Source organism: Falco cherrug, chromosome 16 (assembly GCF_023634085.1).
Source record: "Falco cherrug isolate bFalChe1 chromosome 16, bFalChe1.pri, whole genome shotgun sequence".
Classification (NCBI taxonomy): Eukaryota; Metazoa; Chordata; class Aves; order Falconiformes; family Falconidae; genus Falco; species Falco cherrug.
In genome coordinates, this window is record NC_073712.1 from 5,519,774 (window position 1) to 5,547,102 (window position 27,329).

Here is a 27,329-nt window from a genome sequence, read left to right on the forward strand (position 1 = left end):
AAGCTCCGTGAGCGGATAAAAACCCCTCAGGAAACCAGTTTGCACTTTTTGAAGTGCTGCAGTTGAGCAAAACCTCGCTCAGGCCGTAGCACTGAGTGCCAAACATATGTGCACAGAGCTCGACTGCAAAAGGCCTCCTCAAAAAAGCAGTTGCTGAGCAAGCAGCTCCTGTCAGGATGGGAAAGCCTCGTCCCCCTCAGCTTCATCCCCCGGTGCAGTTTGGTGGAGGCAGCATCCCTGTGCCAGCCCAAGGGACCAGGCTGCAGCCCAGCGGAGCATCACTGGGAGACAGAGCATCACTGGGAGATGGACCATTTCCCCTGCCCAGGTGACAGCAGTTGGTTTTACACCCAGGGGAGGAACAAGGGTATATTTCTTGCCTCTGCACTAATTGTGTCTCTGTGAGAAGCTTTCAGGACCACACAGAACAGCAGAAAAACTCCCAAGGGACTGAAATAGGGTCAGGGCGACCCCCCCAGAGTAACCCCATAGAAGAAACGAGCCGGGAAAGAAGCAGAGACCAGCACAGCATCAGTGTCAAATAGCTGGGGGGGGCTTGGTGCTAGCCATGGGGAGGGAGGGGGGCTTGGTGCTGGCCATGGGGAGGCAGGGACCCCCCCCATCTGCTCTACAGACGGAGCCAGGGTCACGCATTTTTGTGACTGGCGAGGCCAGCAGGGCTGTCCCACATGCTCGGATCCAACAGGTCATTGCCATCCGCCCTGGGCACGCTGCTGCAGCCCCAGCCCTGCCATGGCAGAGGGGGACGTGTGGGTTTATCACCTTGTTTTAAAAGGGACAAAAGGAGATGGGAGACACGAGGAGCTCAGCCTCAAAGCAGCCAACGCACCTCCCAGCTGGAGCCCAGCAAAGCCACCGCTCCGGAGTCGCACGGATGGAGGGACGAGGAGTCCAGGGAGCACGGAGGAAGCACAGGAGGTGCTGGGATTTTTCCCCCCTCCTTTCCTTCTCTCTCCCCCCTGGCTTGTACGCGGCTGAGCCGCCTGCTCTCCCACAACGGCTGCCAAAATACAGCGAGACAGGGTATAATTACAGACACTTACTGCGGCCATTACACCACCAGCACGGTCTGCGCAAAGTGACACACGACCCGTCAACTCCTTATTCACGCCATTAAGGGGACTCATTAGCATCTTCGCTCAGAAGCAAAATTACCCTCACTGCTCATTTCAAGATGTCATAAATTTTAATTTAGGACCCAAAGATAGCACAATGGGAGAGAGCTGGCTCTCTCCAGCAGTTGCTGGCTGGCTGAGGGAGGTGGAGGTGGTGGGAGGGAGGTGGTGGGAGGGAGGTGGTGGTGTGGGAGGGGGGAGGAAAGAGAAATGAAAGGGCTGGTTTGATAAAAGATGGTGGGGTTTTAAGGAAAGATGGGGAAGGAGGGAAGGAAAGATGTGCCCGAAGGCCGGGCAAGTGCTCTGTCCCATTGGAGGCAATGGAGGAGGAGGGAGCCTGCCGAGGGACGAGCGCTTCCCCAGGAGGAGTGGGAGAAGAGGGGCAGTGCCGGATCCTGCCAGGGCACAGCGTACAGCAGACCTGAGTTTTGAGCCACCAGCACAGCCCAGCGTCCCAGTTTGGTCCTTCCAAATCCCCTTCCCCGGGAGACATCCCTGACACGGCAGCATCACTCAGGGCTCAGCCCTGGCCAGGTTCTGCTGGGAGATGTCCCCCAGCCACCCAGGGGGAGGGTGGGCAGAGGGCTCCAGCCCCAGCTCCCTGGCTGGAAAGCAGAGACCGGAGGGACAGAAGCTCAGGGATGTGATGCTGCAGCAAGAGCAAATCCCTGCACGAGGATGCTCTTCATGCCATCAACGCACACTTTGCTTTAGAAGCACATTAATGGTAGATACAAACTGTCTCAAGCAATCCCATTACTGCCACTCCATACGTTACACTCGGCCGAGCGGCGAGAAGAGCTGTGGGAGCACTCGATCCCGGGGGGCTCAGCTCAGCCCCCAGAGCCCGAGTCACTCCCCCCGCTGCCCAGCTCCATACCCACGCCACTTGGACCTGCTGGGCTGGGATGTTTGCAGCCCATGGGTCAGCTGAGGAGTGGGAACGGGCTATTGCCTCCCACAACAAAAAGTTGCTTTTGTTCTGAGTAAAAGTAGCTGTCGGAACTTTATCTGCACAGGGCACGAGGGGGGTTATAGAGCAACTTTTGCAGACCTTTCAGCCCACCTCCCCTGCAGTCAAGCCCTGATAATCTCCCTGCCAGGTTTTTGGTACCCTACCCATGCCAGGAGATGCTCTGGTGAGGGTTGCCATGGTCACCCCAGCCCATGGGTGCTTACTTAAACCTTTGTGAGACGCCTCCTCTCTCCCCTTCCCTGCAAACTCTGCCAGGACCAAACACAATTACAAACCTCTTAAATTTTACCAGTTACCAGGCTCCATGATTAATGAGTTCAAGTGTCCACATCTTTAAAAAATAAGGGGGCGGGCGGGGGGGGGGGGGGGGGGGGGGGTAAGAATCAGAAGAAAAGCAGCTCCAATTATAGGCAGCTGAGGGACTCTGGCCCACTCCTGCGCTATAAGAACATATATCCAGAAAGGTTATGTTAATTTTTAATGTACAAGACTGTAATTAATTTCTGGGGCTGGCTGGATTAGCAGAGAGTGTAAATTCCAGCCTCAGCTCAGGCTGCAGATAAACCAACACCGCGGAGGGCTGGGGCCGCAGGGCTCCCTGGGGCTGGGAGCAGCATCGTGCCAAGGCCACGGCTCCTGGTGGCTCCCGGGGACCCTGTGCCCCCACGCACAGATCTGGCCAGAACCCCCTTGCCAGCCCTGGTGGATGGCGCTGGTGGCACCAGGGATGGGATTGCTTCAGAGGGTCCAGCCACCCCTGCACCGTGTCCAGCGTTCGAGATGCTAAAGCATCGAAAGCCACTTTGGAAAGGTAAAAAGACAAAATAATCCCTCCAACGGCCTTTGGAGAGACTGCAAGGAAAGGGTCTGGACCCAGCAGGCAGGGATCATGTGGCCTCGAAATACAGTAAGTTTTTAAAGGAAAGAAAAGGCTCCATTATTCTCCCATTAAACTCTCCCCAGCTCCCCCCCCCCCCGCCCCCCCCGCCTCTCCCTTCCCTCTGTCAGTCTTTCGTTCGCTCGCTGACTTCCCCCAGCCTCTCCGAAGACAGATCGTTCCCTTAATCACTCTGGAAAAGAACCCCAAGCCGATATAATATTATAATTAATTAATTCACTAAAAAGGTATTAAATTTCTTTTCCCCCCTGTGGATATTATCTGAATTCATTGACCTTTAGAAAAATCACCCTCTAATTGTAACCAGGTTCAAGTGCATTTCCAGCCTGTCCCTTTTACATTAATAATATCTTCCAGGACTCCACTATGCTGCTTAAATATTGTATAAATTTCACTGCCCCCTCAAAAAAGGAGAGGGAGAAAGACATGAAATGAAAACTATGAGCTGATTAAACCAGCTCTGGAGTGTGGGGGGGAAGAGGCAAAAGGACTCCACGGTGGCCTGAGAGATGGGCAGACCCACAGCGGGACCCCGAAGGGGCTCGGGATGAGGAGTGATGGTCATCAAGGTGGTCACCAGCTTCCAGCTGGGAGGAAAATCCCAGGGCCAGGATGCAGGGTGGCTCCCAGGTGGAGCATCCTTGGGAAAGCAGATTGCCAAGCACCCTGAGGTGCAGCATGGTGGGAGAAGGGGTCCCAGCGTGTCCGCAGCAACCTCTTTGGGGTGTCTGTGTGGCACAGCAAGTGCCAAAAGACTGGATTTCCAACAGGATTTCTAAACTCTGAGACAAATGGGGCACTGCTCGTCTCAGCCAGGCCCACTCAGGGTCCCAGCACCTCCACGGGCCCCAGGACCACTGCTCCCAGGGTTTCTGTTGCTGCAGCCACTGCTCTTTCCATTCCGGGTGCCCGTTGTCCCCTTTTCTGGTTGCAGGGACAGGGCTCTGCTGCTCTGATCTCAGCGAGACGATGCTCGAACGACAAGCCGGCCAGCAAGTGTTCCAGCATCCGGCACTGTAAATTCAGTGTCAGGCATGGAAAATCCAGCTGGGCTGCTGCTGTCAAGTCTCTCGGGTATTCTGGGCCAAAGCTCCCCCTGGCAGAAATCCCAGCCCCATCAGGGCCGGTGGAGTGGGGCCATTTGGCTCCAGCAGGGATTTGGGGGTGCAAACTCCTGATGCTCTACCCATCGCCCAGCAGCAGAACTCAGCCTCTCCCAGCACCCCAGCTTGTCCCAGCCAGATCCGACATGCGGGGCCATGCACATCCAGCCAGGACCTGGGGTTTTGCTCCACAAGTTTGCATCCCGTGGGGAAGAGGCTGCTCCGCCACCACTGCTCCGTGCCAGCTGCCACCTGCACCACAGGGGCTCAGCAGCAAGGGCCGGGTCACCTCCCCTGTGTCAGTCTTTGCATCCTCACCTGGCTGGTAAGGAAACTAAGGCATGAACCGTCTCCATGTCCTTCTCCATGAGGGCTTGCTACCTGCACCTCATTTTCCTCTTCCTAGGGCTTTTTTCCAGCACATTTGTACCCCTCTCCACACCCAGCAAGCCACTATCCTTCAGCCCCAGCTCTCCTGGCCCTCTGCTTTACAGCACACGGCCGCTCCTGCCGAGGCACCAGGAATCCTGACAGCAGTTAAACTGCCTGCAAGGGCTCCACGCACGGTCCAAAGGGCTCCCCAACCCCGCAGCCTGAAAAAGCTGCTGACGGAAAAACAACAGACCAAACACATCCAGGGAGCAATCCTTCCGAGCCAGGGACTCGCCCAGGGACCAGCCTAGCCCCTTCTCTTTGGAAGCAATTTCTGGACAGGCATCAGAGGTTTTCCAGTCTCTCCCTCTTTATTACATGCAAAGATTTACTTGCAAAGAGCTGCTTTGGTTTCTCAAAGCCAAGGCAGCCTTGCTGCCTATTCCCCCACCTGAAAAAGCCATCCCTTCCTCCTGACCTCATCCCAACCGTTGCCACAACAACCCCCGATGACGTCAAGGTGGAGGATTAGGGCTTCAGGTGGGGAAGGAGCAGTAGGAGTAGCTCAAGTGCTCAAGCCACAGAAGGAGCTCGGCAAGAGCCAGAAAGGAAATGAAAGGAGATGGAGGGGGAAGGAAAACACAGCAAGAGCCCGAGACAGAGGATTGCTTCCAGATTGCAGGTCCAGTTGGTCCCATGCCAGGGATGCCACGGAGCCAGGCAGGGATGCTTCGGGCCCACAGAGCCCAAGGTTTGGAGTGGAGCAGGGGAAGTCCCTCGAGCCATCTCCCACTCCTCTTGCTGCCTCTCCACTGCGCTTCTGCTCCAGTATCCAGGGATTTGAATGAGCTTCTCACTCTAGAGTTGCTGAGGGCTGGGCTGGCTTTTGCTCATTCCTTCTTGCTTCAGGATCAAGCCCATCTTCTGTCTTATTGAAGTTTTTTTCCCTCCCCAAGAAAACCTTTTGCAGAAAATTCTCTGGGGCTCGAGAAACAACTTGCCAGCAGCATTTCTGGGGGGACTGGAGAAATGTCTAGGCAGCAGTACCTAAAGGATGGTGCTGGGGAAGTCACAGCTCTCTTCACGCAGCATTCTGCTTTCAGACAGGTCCAGTCTAACAACAAAACAACACACCCAAGCCCAGCCCTAAGACCTGCTGCATGGAGCAGCCCAAGGGGATGTGGTTGCATCCTCCTGGAGAGCCTGGTACCCGTGGCTCAGCCTCCTAGTGCTGTGCATCAGAGGGTTTCAATCCTGTCCCAGTTGGATGTGGGTGTTTGCCCTGTGCTCACACAGCCCCTGCCTGCAGCCCCTCTGCTCTTCTCCAGTCCAGTTCACCCCCAGCCTCTTCCAGGGGTTCATCCTTCCCCCCAGCTTTTACCGGCACTTTCTGCACAGGGAGGTTAAAGACTCAGCAGGCTGGTTTGTTGGGGGTGCTGAGCACAGGGCCTGCAGAGGAGCAGCGGCTGCTCAGCACCTTTCTCTGTCAGCTGGTTTGGTTTTAACCCTCCTGGGTGTACCAGAGCCAGCTCACCAAGGGGGACGGTGCAGCGGCCCTGGTGAGAGGCTGAGAGCACAGGAGGAGATGCTCTTGCTGGAGGAAGGCATCAGCTCGGAGCTCTCGGGGACCAGCACATTCCAGCATCTACCGGGTGGGGGGCGGGGAGCTGGACGGGGTGATCCCTACATCCCCAAGCTGGAGCCCACAGCAGCCGCGGTGCTACGAGCAGCTCCCAGCCAGCGGGGGGCGGCCCGGGGGGCAGCCGGGGATGCGCATCCCCGGCCGGGGGAGGCTGGGCTGGCTCCCCGGCTTCTCCGGCAACGGTCTGGCTCTCTCTTGTGGCTGCTCAGCCCCGGTGCAGCCTCGCTGCTCCCGCCGGGATCCAGCCCAAATCCTCCGGGATCCAGCCCAAATCCTCCGGGAGCCCGCGGGCGCCCCGTCCACGCAGGGACAACCGCTCCGCACCTTCCGCCGGGAGAAAACCCGCAGCGTGGGTGGGACAGCAGGGAAAAGTGCCACAAGCAGCGTGACAGCAGCCGAGCAACCCGAGGGCACGGGTTGGGGGGTTCAGATGCGAGCCCCCCCAGTGCAGCACCCAAACCCCCCGGGGCATGGCAAAGGGCTGCGGGAGCAGCCAGGGTGACTTGCTGCCCGGTCCCCATCCCTCCGCTCTGTCCATCCATCCCGGCCATCCCCGCAGGCACAGCCCGGCCGCAGCCCCAGCCAGCACTCCCTCCCTTTTATATCCCACTTGGAGCCTTGACACCGATATTTTTTTTTAAATTTTTCTTTTTTTTTTTTTTCCGTGGGTGGCTCACAGACTGTAATTAAGAGCCCTTCTTCCCCGCCTGCCCCAGCTCCCGTCTCCAGCAGCTGCTGTTTAAGCCAAGGAAACCCCCTTTCGTCCTCTCTCTCCTTTATAATTTTTTTTTTTCTCCCCCCTCCCTTCTGAACATAAAGGGATGACAGTGCTCCAAGCCAGGGTCTTTTGCATTTCTGAGTTGGTTCTGTTAATTGGAAGGAGGGTTAAGAATCTGCAAGGTCGTTTCAATCTACATCTGACCTTCAGAGTAATCCTCTATGCCAACACCAGAGCATGTCATTAAAATGAGGCCCTCTACCATATCCCGGCATCCCTTTATTCTCTCCTTGTGCACATTAATTGCTCATAAGTTGATTTGATCTCCCTATTCTGCAAGAAGTAAATTGCCCTCTTATTTCGCCATTTTCATCCTGTTTTCTTAATTAGGCCCTTAAAAATCTCTAGGGCCTCAGCCAGGCCGCAGGCCTCATCCTGGGAATAAATTTTGATCTCAGCCTGATAAAGAGTGAGCAAACCCAGAGATTGAACAATGTCATTCTCCCCCCTCCCTCCCTCCGCGCTATTCTCTTGACATGAAAAGGCTATCAGTTTTTCCTCTGTGTTAATATAGGAAATAATTCACACTTCAGGCGTTGTTCTCTATTTAGTGTTCACACTCCCCAGATAAATCAAATCAGGGAATTATTTTTTTTTAAAGTGTCTGAAACTACTTATTCTTTCTCTCCCCCCAGCCTCGTCGCACTCTTTTTTTTCCCCCCTCCTTCTTTTAATAAAGTTTCCAAGATTAGCCCCTGTGATTTTCCATCCTAGGAAGTCTATTTTAAGGTGGATTTTCTATTTTTTTTTTTTTTAAAACTTGTGTGTGCGTTTAGCACCATCACAGAGGGGAGCGAGGGGCAGCAGGATCCTGGCACGTGGCTCCGCAGGCAGGGTCTGCTGGTGTGGCACGGGATGAGTTGTGCCAGGTACGGGCTCAGCCCCCTGCTCAGCCCAGAAGGAACTTAAAAGCACATTTTCCCCCTTGCCCTGGGCAGGAGGGTCCCCATCCTGCTGCAGGTTTGCAAACAGGAGGTGGGAAATACCCTGCACCAAAGCCTGCCTGTACCAGGGACCCCCAGCATGGCTTTGGAGCACCCAGGGGTGATGCTAAGGCAGCTCCAGCAGTGAGGAGGGGGCAGGAAGCCCCTCCACCAGCTCCAGAGACCACCCAACGTTTAGGATAAACACCCCTAAGACGGCTCCACCACCACACTCACCCACAACCAGGACGGCCACCAAAAACCTGCCCTGCTCCTGGCACCATGCTCAGCTCCAGGGACACAGCTCCTCCCAGCTCTGCTCTCTGGGGCCTTGTGACTATTATTAATTAAGGGACCAAGCCTGGTTCCAATTAAGCAATCAGCAGATGGGTCAGCACCTCACAAGTCCCAGCTGTGCTCAGCACCAGGAGCTGTGGACCTCCCTGAAGCACCCAGCTGCAGGGCTGGCACCCTTCCGGAGGGACCCTGAAAACCCCAAACCACGCCAGGACCAGCTGAATGAAAGGAACAGCGGTGCTTCCCCCCCCCAACCAAGCCAAGCTTTCCTGCAAAAAGAAAAAAAACCCAAACACAGCCCCCCAAATCCAGGGCAGCTCCCCTGCAAGACAGGGATGCTGCTGCAGCCCTACCTCTGGGCACGGCCGTGGCATCGCTGGGAGAAAGCATCTCTGGTGCTTTGAGCATCACGACCCTCCCTCCTCCAAGATGAGAAGAAACAGCCCACGCTGCAACACTCTGGGATGTTGTAAATAAATATATTTTAATGATTCTTCTTCCATTCCAGTTCATTCTTTTATACATTTATTTATAAAACAGTAGTAAAATTTTTTAATCAGAGCACAGTGCATTAAAAAAAGAAAAGAAAAATAAAACAAACAAAAACCCCAAAAGATTAAAAAAAACCACAATAATAATCCACAACTGTTTACTCACAGCTGGGGGAGACACCACATCTCATGCTGAGCAGCGGATGGTCCTCTGCCTGCTGGTGCCTGGAGCAGGGTGCAGAGCCGGTGTGCCCCCCAGCCAGCCCCACAAGTGATGTGTACCACCAGTGAGGGCCCGGCAGGACCACCCCATAGCCACAAGAATCCCAAGCGACGAGGGATTCTGTATGCCCACCCTGAAGCACCTGCACAGACCCTCTGGAGTCATCCACAGATCACCTATAGGCACTCAGCACAGCGTATGGGGTGCTGCCCCCCTGCCAGGGGGGATTATTCTCTTTGCAGGCACCAAGGGCAGTGCACGAAGGATGCCAAGGCCTCCCGTGAATACGCAGGGTGAAGCAGCCCGAAACCCACAGCCCAGTGCCCCTCACCCAGCACGCCAATGCCCCCTCCGCTCCCTTCCCTGCACCCCTGCAGGGCAGCAGCCAGACCCTGCCCTGTCCCAGGGCTCCAGGACACCTCCGACACATCCTCCCTCTTCCCTTCCCCCTTCTCCTCCCCACCTTCTGCACTTCCCCACACCCTCACGTCTGACAGGCACTTCTCCAGGGGGGCACTGGGGCTGTCCCCCACCTTGCAATCTCAAATCCAGCCATGACAGAGCAAGCTTGTCCCTCCTTGGCTGACCTTTCCCCTCACGGTCCCAACCCCGTGACATCCCCCATCCTTGGTCCAGGATGGAGTGCACCCAGTGACCCCCATCCCTGCACGGGCACCCATTGATCCACCCATCCACAGCTCGGGGGGTGATGCTGTGCTGTAGTGCAGGACCAAAAAGGGGTCTCCTCTCCCCAGCCTTTCCTCCTCTCCCTGAAGAAATTCGTGCAGTATTTTCCCTGTGAACAGCATCCCCCTCCCCTGCCCAGCCCCCTCCCCGCCACCAGCCAGGCTGAGAAGGCAGAAGATGATGCAGAGCCCAAAGCAGCCCCCCATCACCAAGCCATCCTGGCTGGGGAACAAGCTGGTGACACTGAGAAGTGAAATAAACCCGCCGAGCCAAAGGCAGAGAGCAGCAGCTCAGGTTTGGCAATCGGTACAAACCATTCCCTGGTCCCCAGGCAGAGCCTGGACCTCCGTGCCCAGATGTGGGGCAGGACATCTACTTTCAACAAGTATCCCCCCAAAAAACTGTTAAACCCCTAATTGTTCCACCTGAAGAACCAGGGCTTGGTGTTAGGGAGCAGAGGCACCTCAGTGGGGATGTCTCGAGGGAGGCTGAAGGCTGCCCAGCACCACACAGCCCCTTGTCCAGAGGCTGGAGAGGTTTTGGGGTGGTGGGTGCTGCCAAACCCCAAGGTGGGGCCCCCCACAAGGTGGGGGTCACAGCAAGGAGTTGACTGAGCATCAAACACCCCATCCCAGCTGTTCTGGAAGCCTTCAACGTCAACCTGAATTCATAGCCAGCTCACTCGGACAACACCCCCCGGCCCTGTGCCCCGTGAATTAAACGTGCTCCAATTAACACCTCCCTCCAGCCCTGCAACCCAGCGAGGCAGCAGGTGCTCCGAGGAAGGAGGAACCACGAAGGATGTGGCACCGTGAAGCATCTGCAGGGCTCAGAGGCCACCGCTGGGGAACACTCCTTGGGGACGTGGGCTCCCGGAGCGAGATGGAAAGGAGGCAAAAAGCCAGACAAAAAGCTCTGAGCATCGTCCCTCTCCTCTCCTCCCAGGGCCTCGAAGGCTCCTGCCCGCTCTGGGGAAGGGGTTTGGTCCAGGAGGGTTTCGCTGAAAGGCAAAGCAGCCGAGCTCACACTCCCAGGCTGGGGAATCTGCAAGTCAGGCCAACGCCACAGCAAGCCAAGAAGGTCCGCTCCAGCTCCTGGCAAAAAAAAAGCTTGCGAAAGACACGGCGGTACCCGGCGAGCCTTGATCCGAGACCCCCGTTGCATAGAGAAAAGGTACTCCTACGTAGATTCAAGTGCGTGGCAGGACGGGCTCCTCCTGCGAGTAAGTGCCCTGTAACTTCACTAACCAAACTCGAAGGTCCAGTCCTCGCTCCCAGCACCAGAGCAGCTCCTCGTCACAGCATGTCTGCATCCTCCATGCTGAAGCTGCTCCGGCGACTGCTCGCCTTGGAAGCCTCCGGGGACATGGCCGAGAACAAGGGGTCGGAGGCCAGGGGCAGCATGGTGTCCTGCATCAGCATCAAGTCCAGCTCCTTCTTGGATAGGGATGGGAAGGAAGCACTGTGACCAGGCTCCAGGCTGTCCGGGAAGCCCCGGGAGCCGTCGTCGAAGCTCAGGCTGTGGGTAAAGTCCAGTTGGTGGTAGGGAGACTGGGGTGGTGGAGGCAGCGCTGGCTGCGGCTGCGATTCGGGGTCCAGGGGTGGCAGCAGTGGCTCCAGCGTCCCCTCGTCCCCGCTGGCTTCTTGCTTGACCACCTGCTGAGCCAGCTCGGCCACGTTGACACCCGAGGGCGAGGATGTGGGCAGCCCGTGGACACGCGCCTGCATCTCCAGCTCCTGCCAAGACAGCACAGGAGGTCTTTGGTGGGGACATCGCGCACGGGGACACGGCACAGGGGCCTTCATGGAGGTGGCAGGGACAGAGGGACCAGGAAGCTCACAGGGAAGGAGCCCACGGCAGAGGTGAAGGATGCAAAATGATGAGCCATGCAAAGCTCACCAACACTCACTGCAGTGACCTGAGCCTCAGACGTCTGGTTTGTCTGAAGACTTTGTTCCTGGTGACTAGACAGCCGTAGGAGGGAGGAGAGTCCCTGCCTGTCCCCTCGGCAGGCAGGAGAGAGCTGCTCGTGGGGCTGGAGCAGAGCGGAGGGAGAGGAGAGCACAGGGAAGCTCACCTGGATGCGGAGCAGCAGCTGCTTATTCGTCATCTCCAGACGGCGCGAGTGATTCTCCAGGTCTCGCGACCTCTGCAAGTCCTTCTGCATCCTCTTGATGTAGTCCACAGACGCCTTCAGGATTGTCCCTTTGTTCCAGCGCACGTCCCTGCCGTGCAGGATGGAAAAAGATTTGCCACCTGCATGCCAGCAACGTGTCCCCTCACCCCAACTCCACCAAAAAGCCCCTCTGCAAGTATTGCCTGCCACGAGACGCACAGCTACCCCAGCCCCCCAGAAACCATCGATACGTACAGGTCATTGGCCTTGGGGATCAGCATCCCCAACTCTTTGATGCGGTCGTTGATGTTAAACCTTCGCCGTCTCTCAACTGCGGGGTGAGAAGAAAGGGTTGGTGGTGAGGAGGCTCCGTGTCCCACAGCTCCCACTGGCCACACTGCTGTTCCCAGCTCACGGGGCTGGGAGCCACTGCCAGGCCCCAGCCGGACCCTCCGGCATCAGGGGGCTCGGGATAAGAAACCTCCTGGACCAACTCTTTGGCACCCTGCTCCCATCCATCACCCCAGCAGGACCGACCTTCCCCCAGCACTAACGAGGAGGACAACAGGGTGCCTCCTGCACCGCAGGCATTTTGCAGAGCCGGGAAAGAGGGAGCCGGGGCAGGGGGCTGAGGGGGTATTTCCTGAGGGTGAGGTGGGATGGGAAGGGGGACACAGCTCAGAGGGAGGGAGAATGAGGATGAACAGCAATAGTGAAAGGGCTGCAGGGGTCGGGGAGGGAAAGCCAGGTCACCCGTGGGCAGCCGGCGCCGAACTCACTCAGGTTGTGATTGTCTTTCTTCTGGCGCTCTTTCGCCAGGGCTCGGCTCTCAGCATCTGCAACGGAGACCCACAACGTCACCCAGAGGGGACGCGGCTGCATCTCGCCCCACGAGCATCCCGGGCTGGTGTCGGTGCGCCCCAGCACCCTCAGAGCCACCCTCCCCACCCACGGGGACAGGACAACCCTGGCCAGTTTTGGCACTTGCTGTCACTGCCAGCTCCCCGCCAGCTCTGGGGCTGGGGACGTACCTGTCAGCTCTCTCTTCTGGGTGAGGTCGGCAGGGCAGGAGCTGCTGGTGACACCTACGAGGGAGGCTGTCACTTGGGGGTCCCCGCTATAGACATTCATGTGACTGCTGGACATCGGCAGCTGAAAACCAGAGGGACAGGCAGGTTAGCTCCATCCGGGGCCGCGGGATCGGGGTTCCAGTCCAGATGCCTGGCCTCCAGGATGTGGGTGCGCAGCCCAAGCGGGTGTAATTGCCTTCCCGGGCCCTTAAACCAGCTATAATCAGAGTCGCAAAGAAAACAGGACTTCAAAGGGCACAGCTGATCCCCTCCCACGGCCAACATCTAAAATAGGGCAGATGAATCACATCTGAGAAGGGCTCGGCAGGATGAATCCCACTGGGAAGCACAAGCTGTCATACGGATCCAACCTGGGAAATGGTGTCGCTCCAAGGAAGCTTCTGGCTGGGAAACCTCCCCTGGCACTAGCATCCCCCCACGCTGCAGCAGACGCCTGGTCCCTCCCAGCACCCCTCTCCCGTCTCTCTGGCTTTTTATAAAAGGGCTCCCAACTGCCGTTAAAGATGAGAAGAAGCTGAACTGGCTCTCGCAGTTGCAAAAGGGAGATCTCGCTGCCTCCCAGGGACGAGGCTGGTTGGGCTGGCACCCGGACATCACTGCAGGGATGTGGCAGGACAGGTCCCCTCTGTGCCACCTCCATCCCTGCAACCATGGAGCTGTGGGACCCCCAGGCCACCCTCCCTCCCGGGGTCTGATCTCTTTCTAACACGCATCAGAAGACTCACTGTGTTGGGCATGTGGACTTCAGGGTTCATATAGCCTAAAACATCATCCAGGCGCATGATGTCATCGATGACCTCATCGAACTGAAAGGGAAAGCACAAGGTGCCAGTGGGCTTCGTTGCCCTTTCCAGCACGGTTGCCTCCGCCAGCAGCACGGTGGCATCCCCTCACCTCCCGCTCGGGGTTGGAGCTGATGTTGAGCATGGCCATGGGGCTGTTGGGCGCGCTGTTGCCCGCCGAGGAGGACATGACGTGGCTGGGTCGGACGCCGGGGGACGCGGCGGGGGGTGGCTTGGGCGAGTGGCTGACGGGGCTGACGTGGGCAGCAAACTTGTTCCCATAGGTTTCAGAGAGATAAGCCTGAACCTTCTTATCCCGCGACTTCTGCAGGTGGTACGTGGTGGGGTTTTCCAGGTAGGACTGGACCTGCAAGGAGACAAACCCTCAGGGACCCCCGCAGGGTCTCCCCTCAGCTCTGGGGTCGGGGGGACACCCCCAGCGCTGTACCTTGAGGACCTCTCCAGGCACGGGCGGTGGGGACTGGTAGTGGACGGGGGTGTTGATGGCCGGGGTGGAGGCTACCGGCATCCGCTGCTGCTGCATGTAGTTCATCATCATCTGCTGCTGCACACGCTCCCTCTCGGCCTCCTGCTGCGCTTGCTGCTTCATCAGCTCCATCCGCAGACCGATGCGGGACGCCATGGTGCAGCGAGGGGGTGGGACACGGGTGCCCACCGGGCACAGAGGTGACCCTGAGAGGAAGACACGGCACATCAGCCTATTCTGTAGCAGGGAAACTGAGGCACGAGGAGGGAGCAAACCTCCCGGAGCACCTGTAGCAGCCGGTAACTAATCCAGGACGATCATCCCAACACCAGACAGACGGGTCTGCCCCCCTGCCGCTGCTTCCCACCATGCCACCGCTCTCCCTGGGGACAACCGGGGCACCCCGGGAGAGACGGCTGTGTGTGGACTCACGTACCGCCGGGTTCAGCTGGAGCCACCGATGGGCTTTGAGCCACCGATTTCCGAAACACCAGAGCAAAGCAAGAAGGGATGGGGGGAAAAAACAGAGCCTGGGAGCAGGGCGAAAGGGAAAGAGAAAGCAAGGGAAGAGCAGGAAGAAAAGGCTGGTGGGTGCCAGGAGCTGGAGGCAGGGTCTAACCCTCAGCACGGCCGCCCCAAAACCTCAGCTCCGGCGCGGGACGAACAACGCAGCTTCTGTGCGGGGCCGGCACGCGAGCGCGGGGGGAGGCGTGCGAGGCCCCCGCACGCACAGACCAGCCCTTGTTCCCCCGTACAAAGGGGACGGCGGCCCGTGGAGGGGGGGGAGAGGATGGCAGGGTGGGGGGAGCTGCCCAACCCGGGCTCCCCAGGGCACCACGATGGCTTTCCACCAGGCTGGTTTCCCAGGCGGGGATGGGGATGCAGGAGATGATGGGGTCTGGACCACAGCATCCACAGGGCGGGAGGGAAAGCGGAGCACAGGACCCAGAGCAAACGCTGCCAGGGGAACAGGCAGGAGCCAAACACCCAGGGTTTGCTTTGCAGCAGCGTAACCAGACAAATCTGGAGGGTTTTGCTATTTAAACACAATGTGTAATTGCAGACAAAGGGGCCGCGGTGGATACGACACACACCGGGGTTTCGGTGAGGCATCTGAAACACGGTGCCACGCGATATCCTAAGGGGGAAATTAAATCAAGCCAGCATGGACAGCAATACGATTACATGGATCAAGAGCCCGCTATTGAACGGCAAGAGGAAGGTAATTAATTAGACATGGTGGCCCGTCTGAAGGGGGATGGGAGACGAGGAGCCTGGGACAGTTATCAATCGGAGCTTCGTTAAGACGGCTGTCACAAATGGCCTTAGAGGAGCGCACAGGGGGATGTTTGAGACGAACAAGAGCAGAGCCCTGGAAAAGGACACAGCGACGCTGGGGACAGCCCGCAGCGGATGAAACAAGACTGAAGGGGGTAAAACCACAGCTGATGCAGACGGCGAACGTAATAACCCCAAATATTAAGGGCAGGCTGAGAGGAAAAGCCTCCAAGAGCCGTGAGATGGGATGAGCCAGCACAGCGTGGAAGGACTGGCCACGCTTTGCAAACCCAGCTCACGCCGCACGGCCAGGGCAGGGAGGGGGAGAGGCGGGGGGCCATGCAAGGCTGGCATTTTCGGGGGGCTTCCAGCCCTGGCGGAGAGCAGAAAAGAGATTTCAGGCCGTGCACAAGAAACTTTGCAGCCAGACCCTATGCTCACAAGCAAGCAGCTACCCACGGCCCTGCAAAGCACGGTGAGCTGAGCACAGCCCGTGGGTGGCGGCACGGGCACCCCGGCTGGATGGGTGCAAGGAGGCGGGGGACGATGGAGAGGCTGGCACCTCTGGTGCTGGGGAAACCTGGTGTCAGGGGTGAGGACGGAGCTGCCCCGCTGCAGAGCTGGGGGAGTCCAGGCTTTTCTCAGGAAGGGCAGCCGGTACAGGGGGGCAGGAGGGTGTCCAGTAGAGCGTGCCGAGGCACAGCCACGCACGGCACAGCACCCACACACCCCCATCAGCCCCAGTCCCACCACCCTGCCTGGCTGCAGGACCCCCCCAGCACTGCCCTCTCCACTGGGAAGCTCCCAAAAAGAGGAGCTGCCGAGGGCGAGGATGGGGAAGGGTGGCCAGAGCTGGGCCTAGTAAGGAGAGGGGGAAAATTAGGTCCGGTTTAAAATAACCTGCTTAGTTCTGCTTGGCTTCCCTCCTGCCCCCTGAAACACTGAGCAGCTTCTGCTTTCGCTCTGAGTCAACCCCGTCGGGAGGGTGGCAGCCGGCAGTTGGAAAGGATGGGGACCCTGCCGACATAACGGTACAGGCACCCCACCCCGGGGTGCACGTCCTGCCATCCCCTGGTCCGGGAGGGGGACAGAAATCAAGCAGGCAGGATGGCAGCTCCATCCAGGATGCCCGTTATTCCTGGGAAGGCATCCCAGAAAAAGCATGCCCAGTGGCTCTCCCGCTGAGCTGGAGCCGTCGCCGTGCCAGAGGCAGCCCCAGCCTGGTCCCCACCTGGAGATGCCGGCGAGGGTCCGTCCCAGCGCAGGGGCAGCTGCTTGCCTGGCTCCGAGCGGGCAGCGCGGCAGGCCAGGGCATGCCTGGGCATTGGGTTTCCCAGCGGGTGCTGCCAGGGCACCTGCTGAGGCAACGTCCCCATCAGTCATGGGGAGGGAAGAGCAGGGGAGGAGAGGGAGGAAGGTGGTGGGAGGCCCCGGGTGGGCGATGGAGCAACAGGAAAGGGATGCAGAGGGACAAGAGGGGTGGGAAAGCAGGAGGAAGCAGGGAACGGGTGGACAGCCTCGGCCCCTCTCCACACCCCAACTCCACCTTTCCTGTCTGGGGGGACACAGGGCGGCTTTTCCATGGCCCAGGTGGGCTCTCGACCCCCTGCCCCAGGGCACAGGGCGCACTGCCCATCACTGCCCATCAGCAGGAGAAGCCGTGGAGCTGGGCGGATCCTGACCCTAGCTCCACAGGGAAGCCCAAAGCACCAGCCCTGGGTCAACCCAGGCATGCAGGGAAAAGGGGCCGATTTCCCAAAGGAAACTCAGCCTGTGCTCTGAAAACGCCGTGACACCGCCTCCACCTTCTTGGGGTGCAGGAAAAAGCTAAGCCCATTTCATTGCAGGGTTGCACCCCAAATCCAGAGCAGCTTTTCGAGGGAAAACCTCCCGGGTGCCGGAGAGTGGTGGGCTCCATCAAGCGCCTGGGGGCTGCCAGGCATCAGCTGTGCTCCACCACCGCACACCAGACCCACCACTGGGACAACGTGCAGGGCTGGAGCCAGGGAATTAATCTCCCTTCAAAATATCTCTGCTGCTATTTAGCAACACGGTTATTTCTGGACCTTTCTTGCTTTTCCTCTGGGGGTGTTATTTCATCAACAGCCCAACACGCTCCCTCCGTGCCAGGGCAGCGCTTCAGGGGTAGCTCCAGCCAGAGGATCCCCAGTGGCACCCAGAGCTGCCCTGACCCTCGCTCATCCCTGCAGGACTCTGCACAGCCTCGAGCTGTCCCCCACCACCCCAACCCAGGCTGTGACAGCCACCGGGACTTTTTTTTTGGAGTAACACTGGATGCTGCTCTGCTACACACCGGGCTGGGCTGCCCACGGACCCACTGCGGAGAGCCAGCGTGGGGCACCCAGCGCCACCCCAAAGGGACAAAACACCCAGAGCAGCACCCCACCCCAGGTGTGGGTTAGAAATAAAAGCTGATTTAGCTTTTTCCAGATTTAGCCCCTGCAAAATCCAGGGGGCTCGCGTTACCCTCCCTGGGCAGCCCACCGGGAAGGGACACCCACGCTGCCTGCCCTGCCTGTAACATACGGGCACATCCCATCCCCACGAACGCAACACATCTCCTGCCCAGCCCTTGGAAAGCTGGAGGGGAAGAGAGGAGGGATGAGCCCTGGAGACAGAGCTGAGAACCCCCAAACTCACGGCACCCCGGCGCCGCCTGCCCAGCCCCACTCCCTCGCGCGTGTTTATTTCCTGGTCGATCGTGACCATTTATGAGCGGAAAAATCAATCGGCAGCTTCAGCCGGGAGTGGGGACCCCCGGGGAAGGAGGGGAGCTGGGGCGGGGGCCATGCCGCCCACCCACCCGCCGCTCTGGGCTGCTTCGTTGATAACCAAGAGGGCAGCGAAAAGCAAAGGGAAAAGAAAGAAGCGAGAGCAGCTCCGCTTCTTGCTACCGCCAGCAAGCACCCACTGAGCCTTCCTTCCTCGTTTGTCATTTTCAAATGCCGGGGCGGGGGGGACACGATGGGGACGTGGGGGCCCGGCACACCCCAGCCCGGGCAGGGGGAAGCACCCACCACCGTTTCAGGCAGGCGCTGGGTGGCTGGATCCCGGCAGCTGGGAGCACGGCGGGTGTTTGCTCCGCACCCAGATCTGCTCCGACAGCACCCAGCTGCCACCCAGCCAGGCACCCGCAAAGCCACCCCGTGGGTGTCCCCAGCACAGGGACAGGCTCTGCTGCCACCCTGCAGAAGGGGGACAACAGGGCAGGGGTTACCTGCACACAGGATGGCAGGGCTGGGGGGGTCCAGGTGCCAGGGCCAGTTGGTTGCAGCTCCTCCGGGCTCCTTGCTGGGGCCAGCCCTGGTCCCGTGTTTCCTCATTTTCAGGACCCCGCTTTTAATGTGGTAGCAGCCACACAGGGTGTGCAGGGGGGTGGGGGGGAAGTTGCAAAAAACCTCCAAACCTGTTTGTTTTTCTCACTGCAACACAGGAGTTAGCAACTGAGCTGAGAAAAAGCATGGCAAAAATAGATGCAGCCACCGCCGCTGGGCTCTCCGGGATGCCAGACCCCATCATGTCCCCTCCTGCAGTGGCATCCCTGCCTGCAAACACACCGAGGGGCAAAAGCCATCCCTTGTGACTCCAGGGGACCTGGCACAGGGACCCCTCACCCTCCGTGTGCCCCGAGCAGATGCAGACTAAGCACCAGCATCACGCAGCCAGATCTGGCCCCGCTGGGCAGCACATGTGGTCCCCTCCAGCACCCACAGCTGGTCCCCACCAGGATGGCGATGCCAGCGATGGCCAGCACCAGCCAGGATAAAGGGATGACAAGGATGCCTGTGTGACACCCCATGCAGCTGGCACAATGCCGGGGACACCCCCCATGGCCCTGTTGTGCGAAGCTGCTTTGCACTGCATCTTCTTTGCACCGCATCCCCTTTGCACCCATGCTGGGGGTGCCAGCATCCCATGAGGGCACCACAGCACCTCCCTGCACACCCTGAGCAGATCAAGCTCCCCTGCTTCCCCCCTGGAGAAGCTTTCCTGGGCCAGGCCAGCAAGCCACTGCTGTGCCACCGTGCCACCATGCCAGCAGCATGGCCAGCAACCTTCTACTCCCGCGCAGCTGGGACCAGCCCCACAGTTTCTCCCTTGGGGAACTCGCCCTGACTTGGCAAGGCCACCGCGGGAATGACTTATGCCATGTCAGCATAGCCGTGGTGTCAGAGGTCGGGTAATGCTGGCACCCAGCAGGAAGGAGGCCGGGGTCCTTTCATCTTCATCGGCACGTGGAGGAGCGCAGTGCTGTGGTTGGCAGCCCCAGAAAGGGGCAGTGGCACAGGGTCCAACCCAGGGTATCAGAAGGGGATTCCTCACCATAAAGGTGGCCAAACCCTGGTAGCGGAGCAACCTCCATGCTTGGAGACCCCGATCCAACGCCAACGTCGGCCACACTTGGGGCTGGACCAGAGGCTCCAGGGGTCCCATCCAGCCTACGCCCCTCTGGGATGAGGATGGGGTGGTGGGAAAAGAGCGGGGACGGCCCCGTTTCCAACCCCAGAGAGCAGCATTGCCCTCCCCATCACCCACCCAGCAGGAGACGGGTCAGGCAAGAGATGGGTCAGGCAGGTGGATGGCCAGAGCCACCCCAGCCCCATCCAGAGGCACCTTCCCTGTGCGGCAAGCACGCAGCCCTGAAAGGGAGAAGGAGAAGGCGGAGGGACTTGGCAAATGAAAGCCAGGGTCAGTTGACAATGCCAGCGAGAGACTGAGTCACTGGGACTGTTTTTAGCCCCGGCATCTCAGAAACGTGGACCGCGACATTGTTAACAGGCGTTTGGGTCAGAGGCCAAATGTTTTCCCTTCCATGCGTTAAATACCGCCCCTGGAAGTGGCCCAGGTATCCAGCACAGTAAAAACATTAATGCAGGTCTTGTAAGGCAGCAGGACCCCGGCTAAAGCGGTCCCCAAACTGCCCAGGTAGGCTTGACCCACCAGGGAGGTGTCAGGGACCCAGTGGAGGGAAAAGCATCACTCCCTGGGTACCAAGAGCCAGGACTGAGCGTCCCTTGTCACAGCATCACTCCCAGGGCAGAATAAATGGGGTCCATAAAAAGGCCCCCTGGTTCTGGTGGTGCCACAGTATACCCACAGGTGCCCACCTGCGAGTGGCAGCCGTTACGGGGTTAATAATACACAGCCTTGCTCTGACACCTCTCCTTCACCCCAAAAAGCCCCTCTGCCCAGCGTGGCACACCTGGGGGACACCACGCACGCCATCCCCCTGGCTGAGCATGGCAGGTGGAGGCTGGCACCCACCAGCCGGGTCCCCAGAGCAGGGCTGGGGGAGACGGGGGGACACCACCACGGTGGGGCCAGATCCTGCCTCTGTGGTTCCCGCAGAGCGGCTGGCAGGGCACAGGAGCCCTGATTGAAACATCACTGTCCGACTGACCGCCCGGGGAATTCACAGCCCGCCAGCGCAAACAGACTGAGACAACAGGATCCTGCCCTCCCCTCCCGCTCCCCGCTCGACAGCGGCAATTAAAAATAAAAGTGTTAACAGGCAGAAGGACGTTCCTGGGGCGAGGACGAGGCAGCGGCAGTGCAGGGGCTGGGGACCCGCTGCAGCCCAGCACCACCCCGGGCTGAGTGATTAATCAGCCCCGTATCGTGTCCGTACCGTGTCCGCCTTCCAGCGGGGAGGCACGGAGAGGAGCGGGGTGACCTTGGAGGGGCCTCGGCCACGCTGGCGGGGAGGGACGTGCTGCCACGCCGTGTCCTGCTCGCTTCGGCCAGGAGCAGGGCTCTGCGTGCAACCCCCGGCCAAAGAGCGAACCCCATCCTGCTCCAGCGCTGGCTGACTCCGGGCAACTTGGGTGTTGGTTGTTTAATTTGTTTGTTGGTTTTTTTTTTTTAATAACTGCATAAATGAACAATAAGGGGAACTGGTAGAACAGCACCATCCTTGGCCCCCGGCTTGCTTACAGCAGGGCAGATGTAATACAGCACAGCACTGGGATTTGGAGGCACTACATACCCAAAAATCCTAGAAATCACCCCGGAAAGTAGGGACGCTCAGCAAAACCAGCCCTTGAGCCCCAGATGCCCCAAGGTCACGGTGCCACTTGCCATGAGCAGAAGGCGCAAGGTGACAGTGGCCACCCCGTGCTCCCTCCTCCCCGTACCAAAGGCACTCCCAGCACCTCCCCATCCCTCCTCCCTCCCACCACGGCCCCATGCTGCTGGAAGGAGGTAATATTTATAAATACACCCCGTGAGTCCCCAGCACCCAGCCAGGAGGCTTCTAAGGCGGCCGATTTCATGTAACTGTACCGCAGGCGGCAGCCCCAGCGCCGCAGCCTCCCCGTCCATGGGAGCCACAGCTGTTCTCCAGCCCCAAGAATAAACAAGTTGGGGACAGCCTGTGACTTGTCCTCCCAAACAGCCCCCGGGCTCAGCCCGCTGCCATCCCAGCCCCGGCAGCACCTCTTATGCCTGGGGGGGAGCACCCAGCCATCGCCGCTTACCCGCCGAGGAAAGGTTTCTCCTCTCCCCTTCTTGCCCCCCAGCTCAGCCCGGTGCTTTCCTGCTCCGTGAAGGTCAAACTCGGTTCTCAGGAGCCCCCGCTGCCAATCCAGCCCCTGCCCTGGCACCGTGCCGCTGCAACCGGGTCGGGTCCTCGCGACGGGTGCTGCCGCCTCCCTGGCACGAGTTACACCGGTTTGACCATGAAGGAGCCCAGAGGTTCTTTCCCACCAGGCTGGGCTTTCTCCAGGCGAGATCTTCACCTGCTCCGAGCCTGGAGCTGGCCCCGAGGAGCAGCCGGGGGGGCCAGGGCTGAGCATGGCACCCACCCCGCTGCAGATAAGACGGGAGCTGCAGCCAGCACCGAGCCCGCTGGCACCCAACCTCCGCTCCTCCCGGGGGTTTGCAAGCTGGGAGCAGGGAAAATGCTCCCTGCACGCCAGCTAGCTGCAGACCCCATTCCATCAGCCTGACCCGGCTGCAGCCCCCTCCTCACGCAATTCCCCCAAAATCTCAAGGAAAGAGCCTGGCAAAAAGCCAGAGCTGCTGTCGTCACTTGTCCCCAAGGCTCCAAAAACTCCCCATCCCGTCCCAAAGCTCACTGCCAGCCATTGCCACCGAGGTGTCCCAGCCCCGACCCTGTGCTGTGGACCCCCTGCAGCCCCTCTGCTTGCTCCCGATGTGGCAGGGGGGGGTCTGAAGGTGCCCAGGTCGGATGCCCCCCAGCCCTGCTGATTTTGGCACCCAGGCACTACCGCAGCAGCTGCACTAACTGTGCCGGAGGTGCAGCCGTGCACGGAAAGGAGAATTTAAAACTGAAGGAGACTCCCGGGATAACGCTGTGCCGAGCCGAGGGGAAGGGACGGAGCCGGGGCTGGGTGATGGGAAACCTTCGGCTTCGCAAGTGTTTATATAAGTAAATCACTTTCGTTAGTAGTGTACATATACATATATATACATAAGACCATGTATGGGAAGGAAAAAGAGGGATGTAACCGGCAGGGAGGAAGGATGCTGCCTGGGCGTTTCAGGTTTATCTGGAAAGAAAGTTGGCTGATTTAATTAAAGGAGGGGATTTCAGCAGACAGCAGGGTGCGGGGAGTTTGTTTGGGGTTGAATGCACGTGTAGGAAGGGTGACAAAACCCCGAGAGCAACTCTTCGAGGAGTCTTTAAGATGCCACAGCCTCCTTGCAAAGACTGTAGGCACCGTGGGGCTGGGATATACCACTGAAAGACCTCGAACCCTCCCCAGGCAACCTCATCCAGGCGAACCCACACACCACCCACTGCAAATCCCCTGGGCCACGCTGGGGTGCTTGTCCCCCTTCTCCTGCTCCCAGCCCCATAGCACCTACCTCCCCAAAATGCCTCCCGACCCACACGCTGCACCTCCAGACACGGAGCATCGCCCATTCCCCTGGGGGCTGCTGGGCTCTCCCTCCATCCAACAGACCTACGGCACAGCACGAGCTCCCAGCAGCCAGGATCTGGCCCCACACCATCCTCCTGGGCTGGATACCCCCCCCCCCTCCCCCCAGCATGCCAAGCTGCTTCCAGGCAGGCACTGTGCAGCCCTGCTCACCTCTGTCACTCAGGGCTCGTTTTTCCTCTGCCTGCAGGGAAATTGTGTGGTTTCTTCCCTCTTTTTTTTTTTTTTCTTTTTTTTTTTTTTTGCAATTTAATATTTATAGCTTTACTCCGCTGCCTGTTTGTTCAGCAGAAAGTGAGGGGGAAGATGCTTGGAGAAGGGAAGGCTTCTCCACAGATGCTGTCAGCATCCGCTGGACAGGACTGGGGCCAGTATCAGTGCCGGGATCATGCCCATCGTTCCCATTTTTCTCAGCAATGTGCCACCTCCATCTCCAGCCAACTCCTGGAAGGCAAGGAGCAGGAACTGGAGCTCATCCTAGAGCACAGGACTCATGCCTCCTGCATCCCTGGGCTGACCACGTCGTGGGACCCTATGTGCACGCAAATCCGCAAACCCACCCTGAGTGAAACCCAAGTGCCAGGCACCAACCCTGCAATGAATCCGGGGGAAACATCGCGGCTCCTAGATGCACCAGTGGGGGGGAAAAATAGGGGGGAAAAAAAAAAGGATGAGCACTTATTTCCTGTGTGTTCACAAAGAAATCATCCTTTTCATCCCTCAAAGCGTTACACCGCCAGCACCTTCCCCTGCTTCAGCTGCGAGGGTGACAAAACCACACTCACCCTGGGAATCACAGGCTTGGGGACCAGTGATCACCAGGACCGCACAACGGCTCACCGAGCTGCTGCCTCGCCTGGGCTCATGGAGGTGATGCCACCGCAGAAAGGCCACCACGGGATGCCCGTGGGGCTGGAGCCAGCATGGCACAGCGCAGCGGCAGGCACGTGTTGCACCTCCAAGCAGCCTCTGCTCTTTTATGGGTCTATAAAACAGCCAGCGCTGGCTCCCGCGGCTGGGAAAAGCCTTGTAAATCTCCCACAGCAAACAGAGGGTCAGGGAAGCTGCCATGAAATGGCCACCACGGGTCAACACCGGCACAGGGTCCAGTCACTGGATGCCACCAGGGTGCTGCCCCAGGGACGTGCCAGCGGCGCGGTGCCACTGCCGGGCTGCAGCACCCACACCAGGGACACCGCTGCGCTCAGTCAACCCCGGTAAGTCGCTCCCCCCCTACCCACCCCCCCCAGCCCGGTTCCTCTTCAAGCGGGGAGCAGGGTAACCCCACGCAGGGCAGTATGAAATAGCTCCCTTTCGGTGAGGGCGGCTTGAGGTCCCCCCCCAAAAAAAAACCCTAAACCAGCTGTCCCCAGGGACAGAGCCCAGAGGTGATGGGGATGGGCACTGGGAGAGCTCCACCACCCCCCACCATCCCTCCGCACCCCCCAGAAAGGAGGGAGAAACAGCAATCCAAGGCTGAAATCCCCCTGCACCATCGCTACGTCAAGACCCCAGCCCCACCTGCGGCACCCCACAACACGGGGAGAGCCAGGGGGAGCCAGAAGGGAATTTCTACCACCACGACACGTGCTTTTGGGGGGGGGGGGGGGGGGAACCCCCTGCATGGCCTCCCCAGCCCCATTTCCCTGCAGTGGCTGTTTCTTTCCCCGCAGGGCTGTGCCGCTTGGGCTCCAGGGCCACCCCACCCTCAGCCCTGGAAATGTCCCCCCTGCTCCGATGATTCATCACTTTGTCGCTGCACACGCAGGGCTCTTCCCTTTCCCCACAGCACGGCCGAAACCCAGCAAACAGGGAAACCTGGTCACGGCAAAGGCGATGGCAGGGCAGGAGACCGGGAACACACACGTGCCGTAAACTCGGCGCCGTGGAGCATGGAAAAAGAAATAAAGACCTGGCTGGAATCACAACCTCCATCCCAAACACCCGGATGCTGGAGTCGCCCCATGGCAGCCAGCCCCACCCCGGAGCGGTTTCCTACTGATAAGGGCGGGAGGCAAAGCCAGCATCCCTCGGGAGGCAAAGCCAGCATCCCTCGGAAAACAAACCCAGCATCCCTCGGAAAACAAACCCAGCATCCCTCGGAAAACACGCCGGCACCCCTCCGCACGCCGCGGGGTCAGCACGTGCAGCCGCCCACCCCCGGCCATCGTCACCCACCCCTAGAGCCTAAATCTGGTAGTTTCTCAACTCCAGCAGCCCAATTCCCAAAAGCCCACCGATCCAGGGTTTTTTTCCCACTGGATCCCCCAGCAGCAGGTAAGCGCAGGCTCAGCCGCCGCCAGCCCCGCTCCCTCCTCCGGCCGGAGGAGCAGCCGTGCATGAAGCCAAGCAAACATGGCAGGGGAAACTAAACGGGGGGGGGAATAAAAACAAAAAAAAATCCCCCAAACTCCACACTTTCACTCTCTGCTGTTATATATAAAAAAGCACAAAATCCCCCCGCCCCCCAGTACCCCAAGGGCTGGGAACACGCAGAAGCGCTGCGATTCCTGGGAATGGGTCCTGCTCGTCCCCGGACTTGCACAGGCTTATTTATTTATCTTAAAAGAGCACAACAACCACCATATTTTCTCTCATTTTTCTTTCTTTTTTTTTTTTTTAAGTAAATTTCCCCATCATCTGACTCACTGAGGCTTTAGAGGGCATGAGCATGAGGGCTGTCGTAATCTTTCCTTTTGCGATTTCTTTTGCTTTGCAATTAATTCACGAATATAATTAATCAGCGGCTGTAGGTGAAGTGCAGCCCCCTCCTACACCCCCCTCAAACTCCTGCTGGTTGCAAGCTGGGGGGGGGGGGGGGAGCTACTCTTGGTGATCCCCTAAAAGCTGGGTGACATGGGGTACCCCCACCCCCACCCTGGCCTTTTGCAGACCCCAAAAGCAGCAGGGTTGGGGGGCCGCCAGCTCCCGGGGGGACCGCACTCTCCTGCTCCCCAGGCCGGGAGGAATTTGCAGCCTGTCCCGGGGGATGAGGGGGGGGGGGGGGGCACGGAAACCCCCCCAGCAAACCCAGCGCTGTCAGCAGCGAGGGCTGGAGCATCCGTGCCTCAGTTTCCCCACGCGTGGGGTAAACGCTGCGGGGGCCGGGGGGGGGGGGGGGGGCGCTGGTAAAGGCGACCCAGGCAAGTCACCTTCGGCTGCCGGAGGGGCTGGCAGCCCCTGGGACCCTCGGCCTTTCGGAGGGGGCACCCGGAGACCCCCGACCCCCGTCCCCCCGGGAGTCACAGGGGTGCAGCCACAGCCACGGCCCGGCTGGAGCCTCCTGTAAGCGGGGGCCGCTGCCGGGGGCGGCGGGGGGGGGCGTTATTATTTACAGCAAAGGCGGAAAAAACCCAGAAACAACCCGAGTTCCAAGCACCGCGGGATGGGCCAGGGGGACACCCCGACATCCGCCCCCCCCCCCCAAAACCGTGCTCCGACCCGAGGGGTCCCGCTGCACGGCCGGTCCCCCCCGGTCCCCCCCCGCCCCGCTGCACTCACCCGGCGGCTGCGGGGGCGAGCGGAACGGCGAAGGAAACGAAGTGCCTCGGTTCGGCTCGGTTCGGCTCCGCTCGGCCCGGCTCGGCTCCCCTCGGCTCGGTTCGGCTCCGCTCGGCCCGGCTCGGCCCGGTTCGGTTCCGCTCGGCCCGGCTCGGCTCGGTTCGGCCCCGCTGCACCCGCGCCGAGGGAGGGCAGCACTGCCCGCCCGGCCCGGCCCGCCTCGGCACAACACGGCACGGCACGGCACGACACGGCGCGGCCCGCTCGGTGCCGCAGCACGCCGGGAGCTGTAGTCCGGAGCGGGGCCGCGCTCCCCGTGCCTGCCGGGAGCTGTAGTCCCCGCCCGGGCCGCAGCAGCGGGGGGGGGACGGGGACTGCGGGGGGTGGGGGGATGGGTGAGTGGCTCCCTCCCAACAACGGGGCCTCCCGCCCCCCCAGCGGGCCAGGAGGTGGGTGCCGGGGCAGGGGGCGAGGGCAGGGCCGTGCTGGGGTCACGCAGCCCCTTGCACCGGGATCGTGCAGCTCCTTGCACCGGAGTTCTACCAGTTTTACCGCTCCTTGCACCAGGGTCGTGTAGCCCTTTGCACTGCAGTCGCATAGCCTCTTGCACTGGGATCATGCAG

The 27,329-nt window shown here is 59.7% G+C and overlaps 2 protein-coding genes across 4 annotated transcripts; one reads left to right on the plus strand and one right to left on the minus strand.

Moving 5' to 3' along the window:
• Nucleotides 1-8,588: 8,588 nt before the first annotated feature.
• TFEB (transcription factor EB) lies at nt 8,589-26,983 on the minus strand. 3 transcript variants are annotated; one of them, XM_055728235.1, is made up of 10 exons: nt 26,802-26,983; nt 26,707-26,751; nt 13,964-14,208; nt 13,628-13,882; nt 13,459-13,539; nt 12,674-12,794; nt 12,422-12,478; nt 11,898-11,973; nt 11,604-11,751; nt 8,589-11,262 (listed from the first exon to the last, which is right to left on the minus strand). In XM_055728235.1, the coding sequence occupies exons 3-10, from the start codon at nt 14,156-14,158 to the stop codon at nt 10,822-10,824; spliced, it is 1,374 nt and encodes a 457-aa protein (XP_055584210.1). In that variant the 5' UTR covers nt 14,159-14,208; nt 26,707-26,751; nt 26,802-26,983; the 3' UTR covers nt 8,589-10,821. The 3 variants fall into 3 exon arrangements, with proteins under 3 accessions (XP_055584210.1, XP_055584209.1, XP_055584208.1); XM_055728234.1 differs by lacking the exons at nt 26,707-26,751; nt 26,802-26,983 and adding an exon at nt 18,519-20,741; XM_055728233.1 differs by lacking the exons at nt 26,707-26,751; nt 26,802-26,983 and adding an exon at nt 16,512-16,934.
• LOC129737488 (uncharacterized) lies at nt 21,499-25,802 on the plus strand. The gene is made up of 2 exons (XM_055728236.1): nt 21,499-24,422; nt 24,879-25,802. The coding sequence occupies exons 1-2, from the start codon at nt 23,512-23,514 to the stop codon at nt 25,078-25,080; spliced, it is 1,113 nt and encodes a 370-aa protein (XP_055584211.1). The 5' UTR covers nt 21,499-23,511; the 3' UTR covers nt 25,081-25,802.
• Nucleotides 26,984-27,329: the final 346 nt, after the last annotated feature.

Excerpts from the sequence above, each read along its gene's own strand:
- LOC129737488 (XM_055728236.1), top strand. The coding sequence starts at position 23,512 with ATGCTTGGAGAAGGGAAGGCTTCTCCACAGATGCTGTCAGCATCCGCT. Across the intron at positions 24,423-24,878 it reads GCTGCGCTCAGTCAACCCCG|GGCTGTGCCGCTTGGGCTCC; the intron begins GTAAGTCGCTCC and ends CTTTCCCCGCAG.
- TFEB (XM_055728233.1), bottom strand. The coding sequence starts at position 16,656 with ATGGGGACGTTGCCTCAGCAGGTGCCCTGGCAGCACCCGCTGGGAAAC. Across the intron at positions 11,752-11,897 it reads ATCCCCAAGGCCAATGACCT|GGACGTGCGCTGGAACAAAG; the intron begins GTACGTATCGAT and ends CCTGCACGGCAG. Across the intron at positions 11,263-11,603 it reads AGCTGCTGCTCCGCATCCAG|GAGCTGGAGATGCAGGCGCG; the intron begins GTGAGCTTCCCT and ends CTGTCTTGGCAG.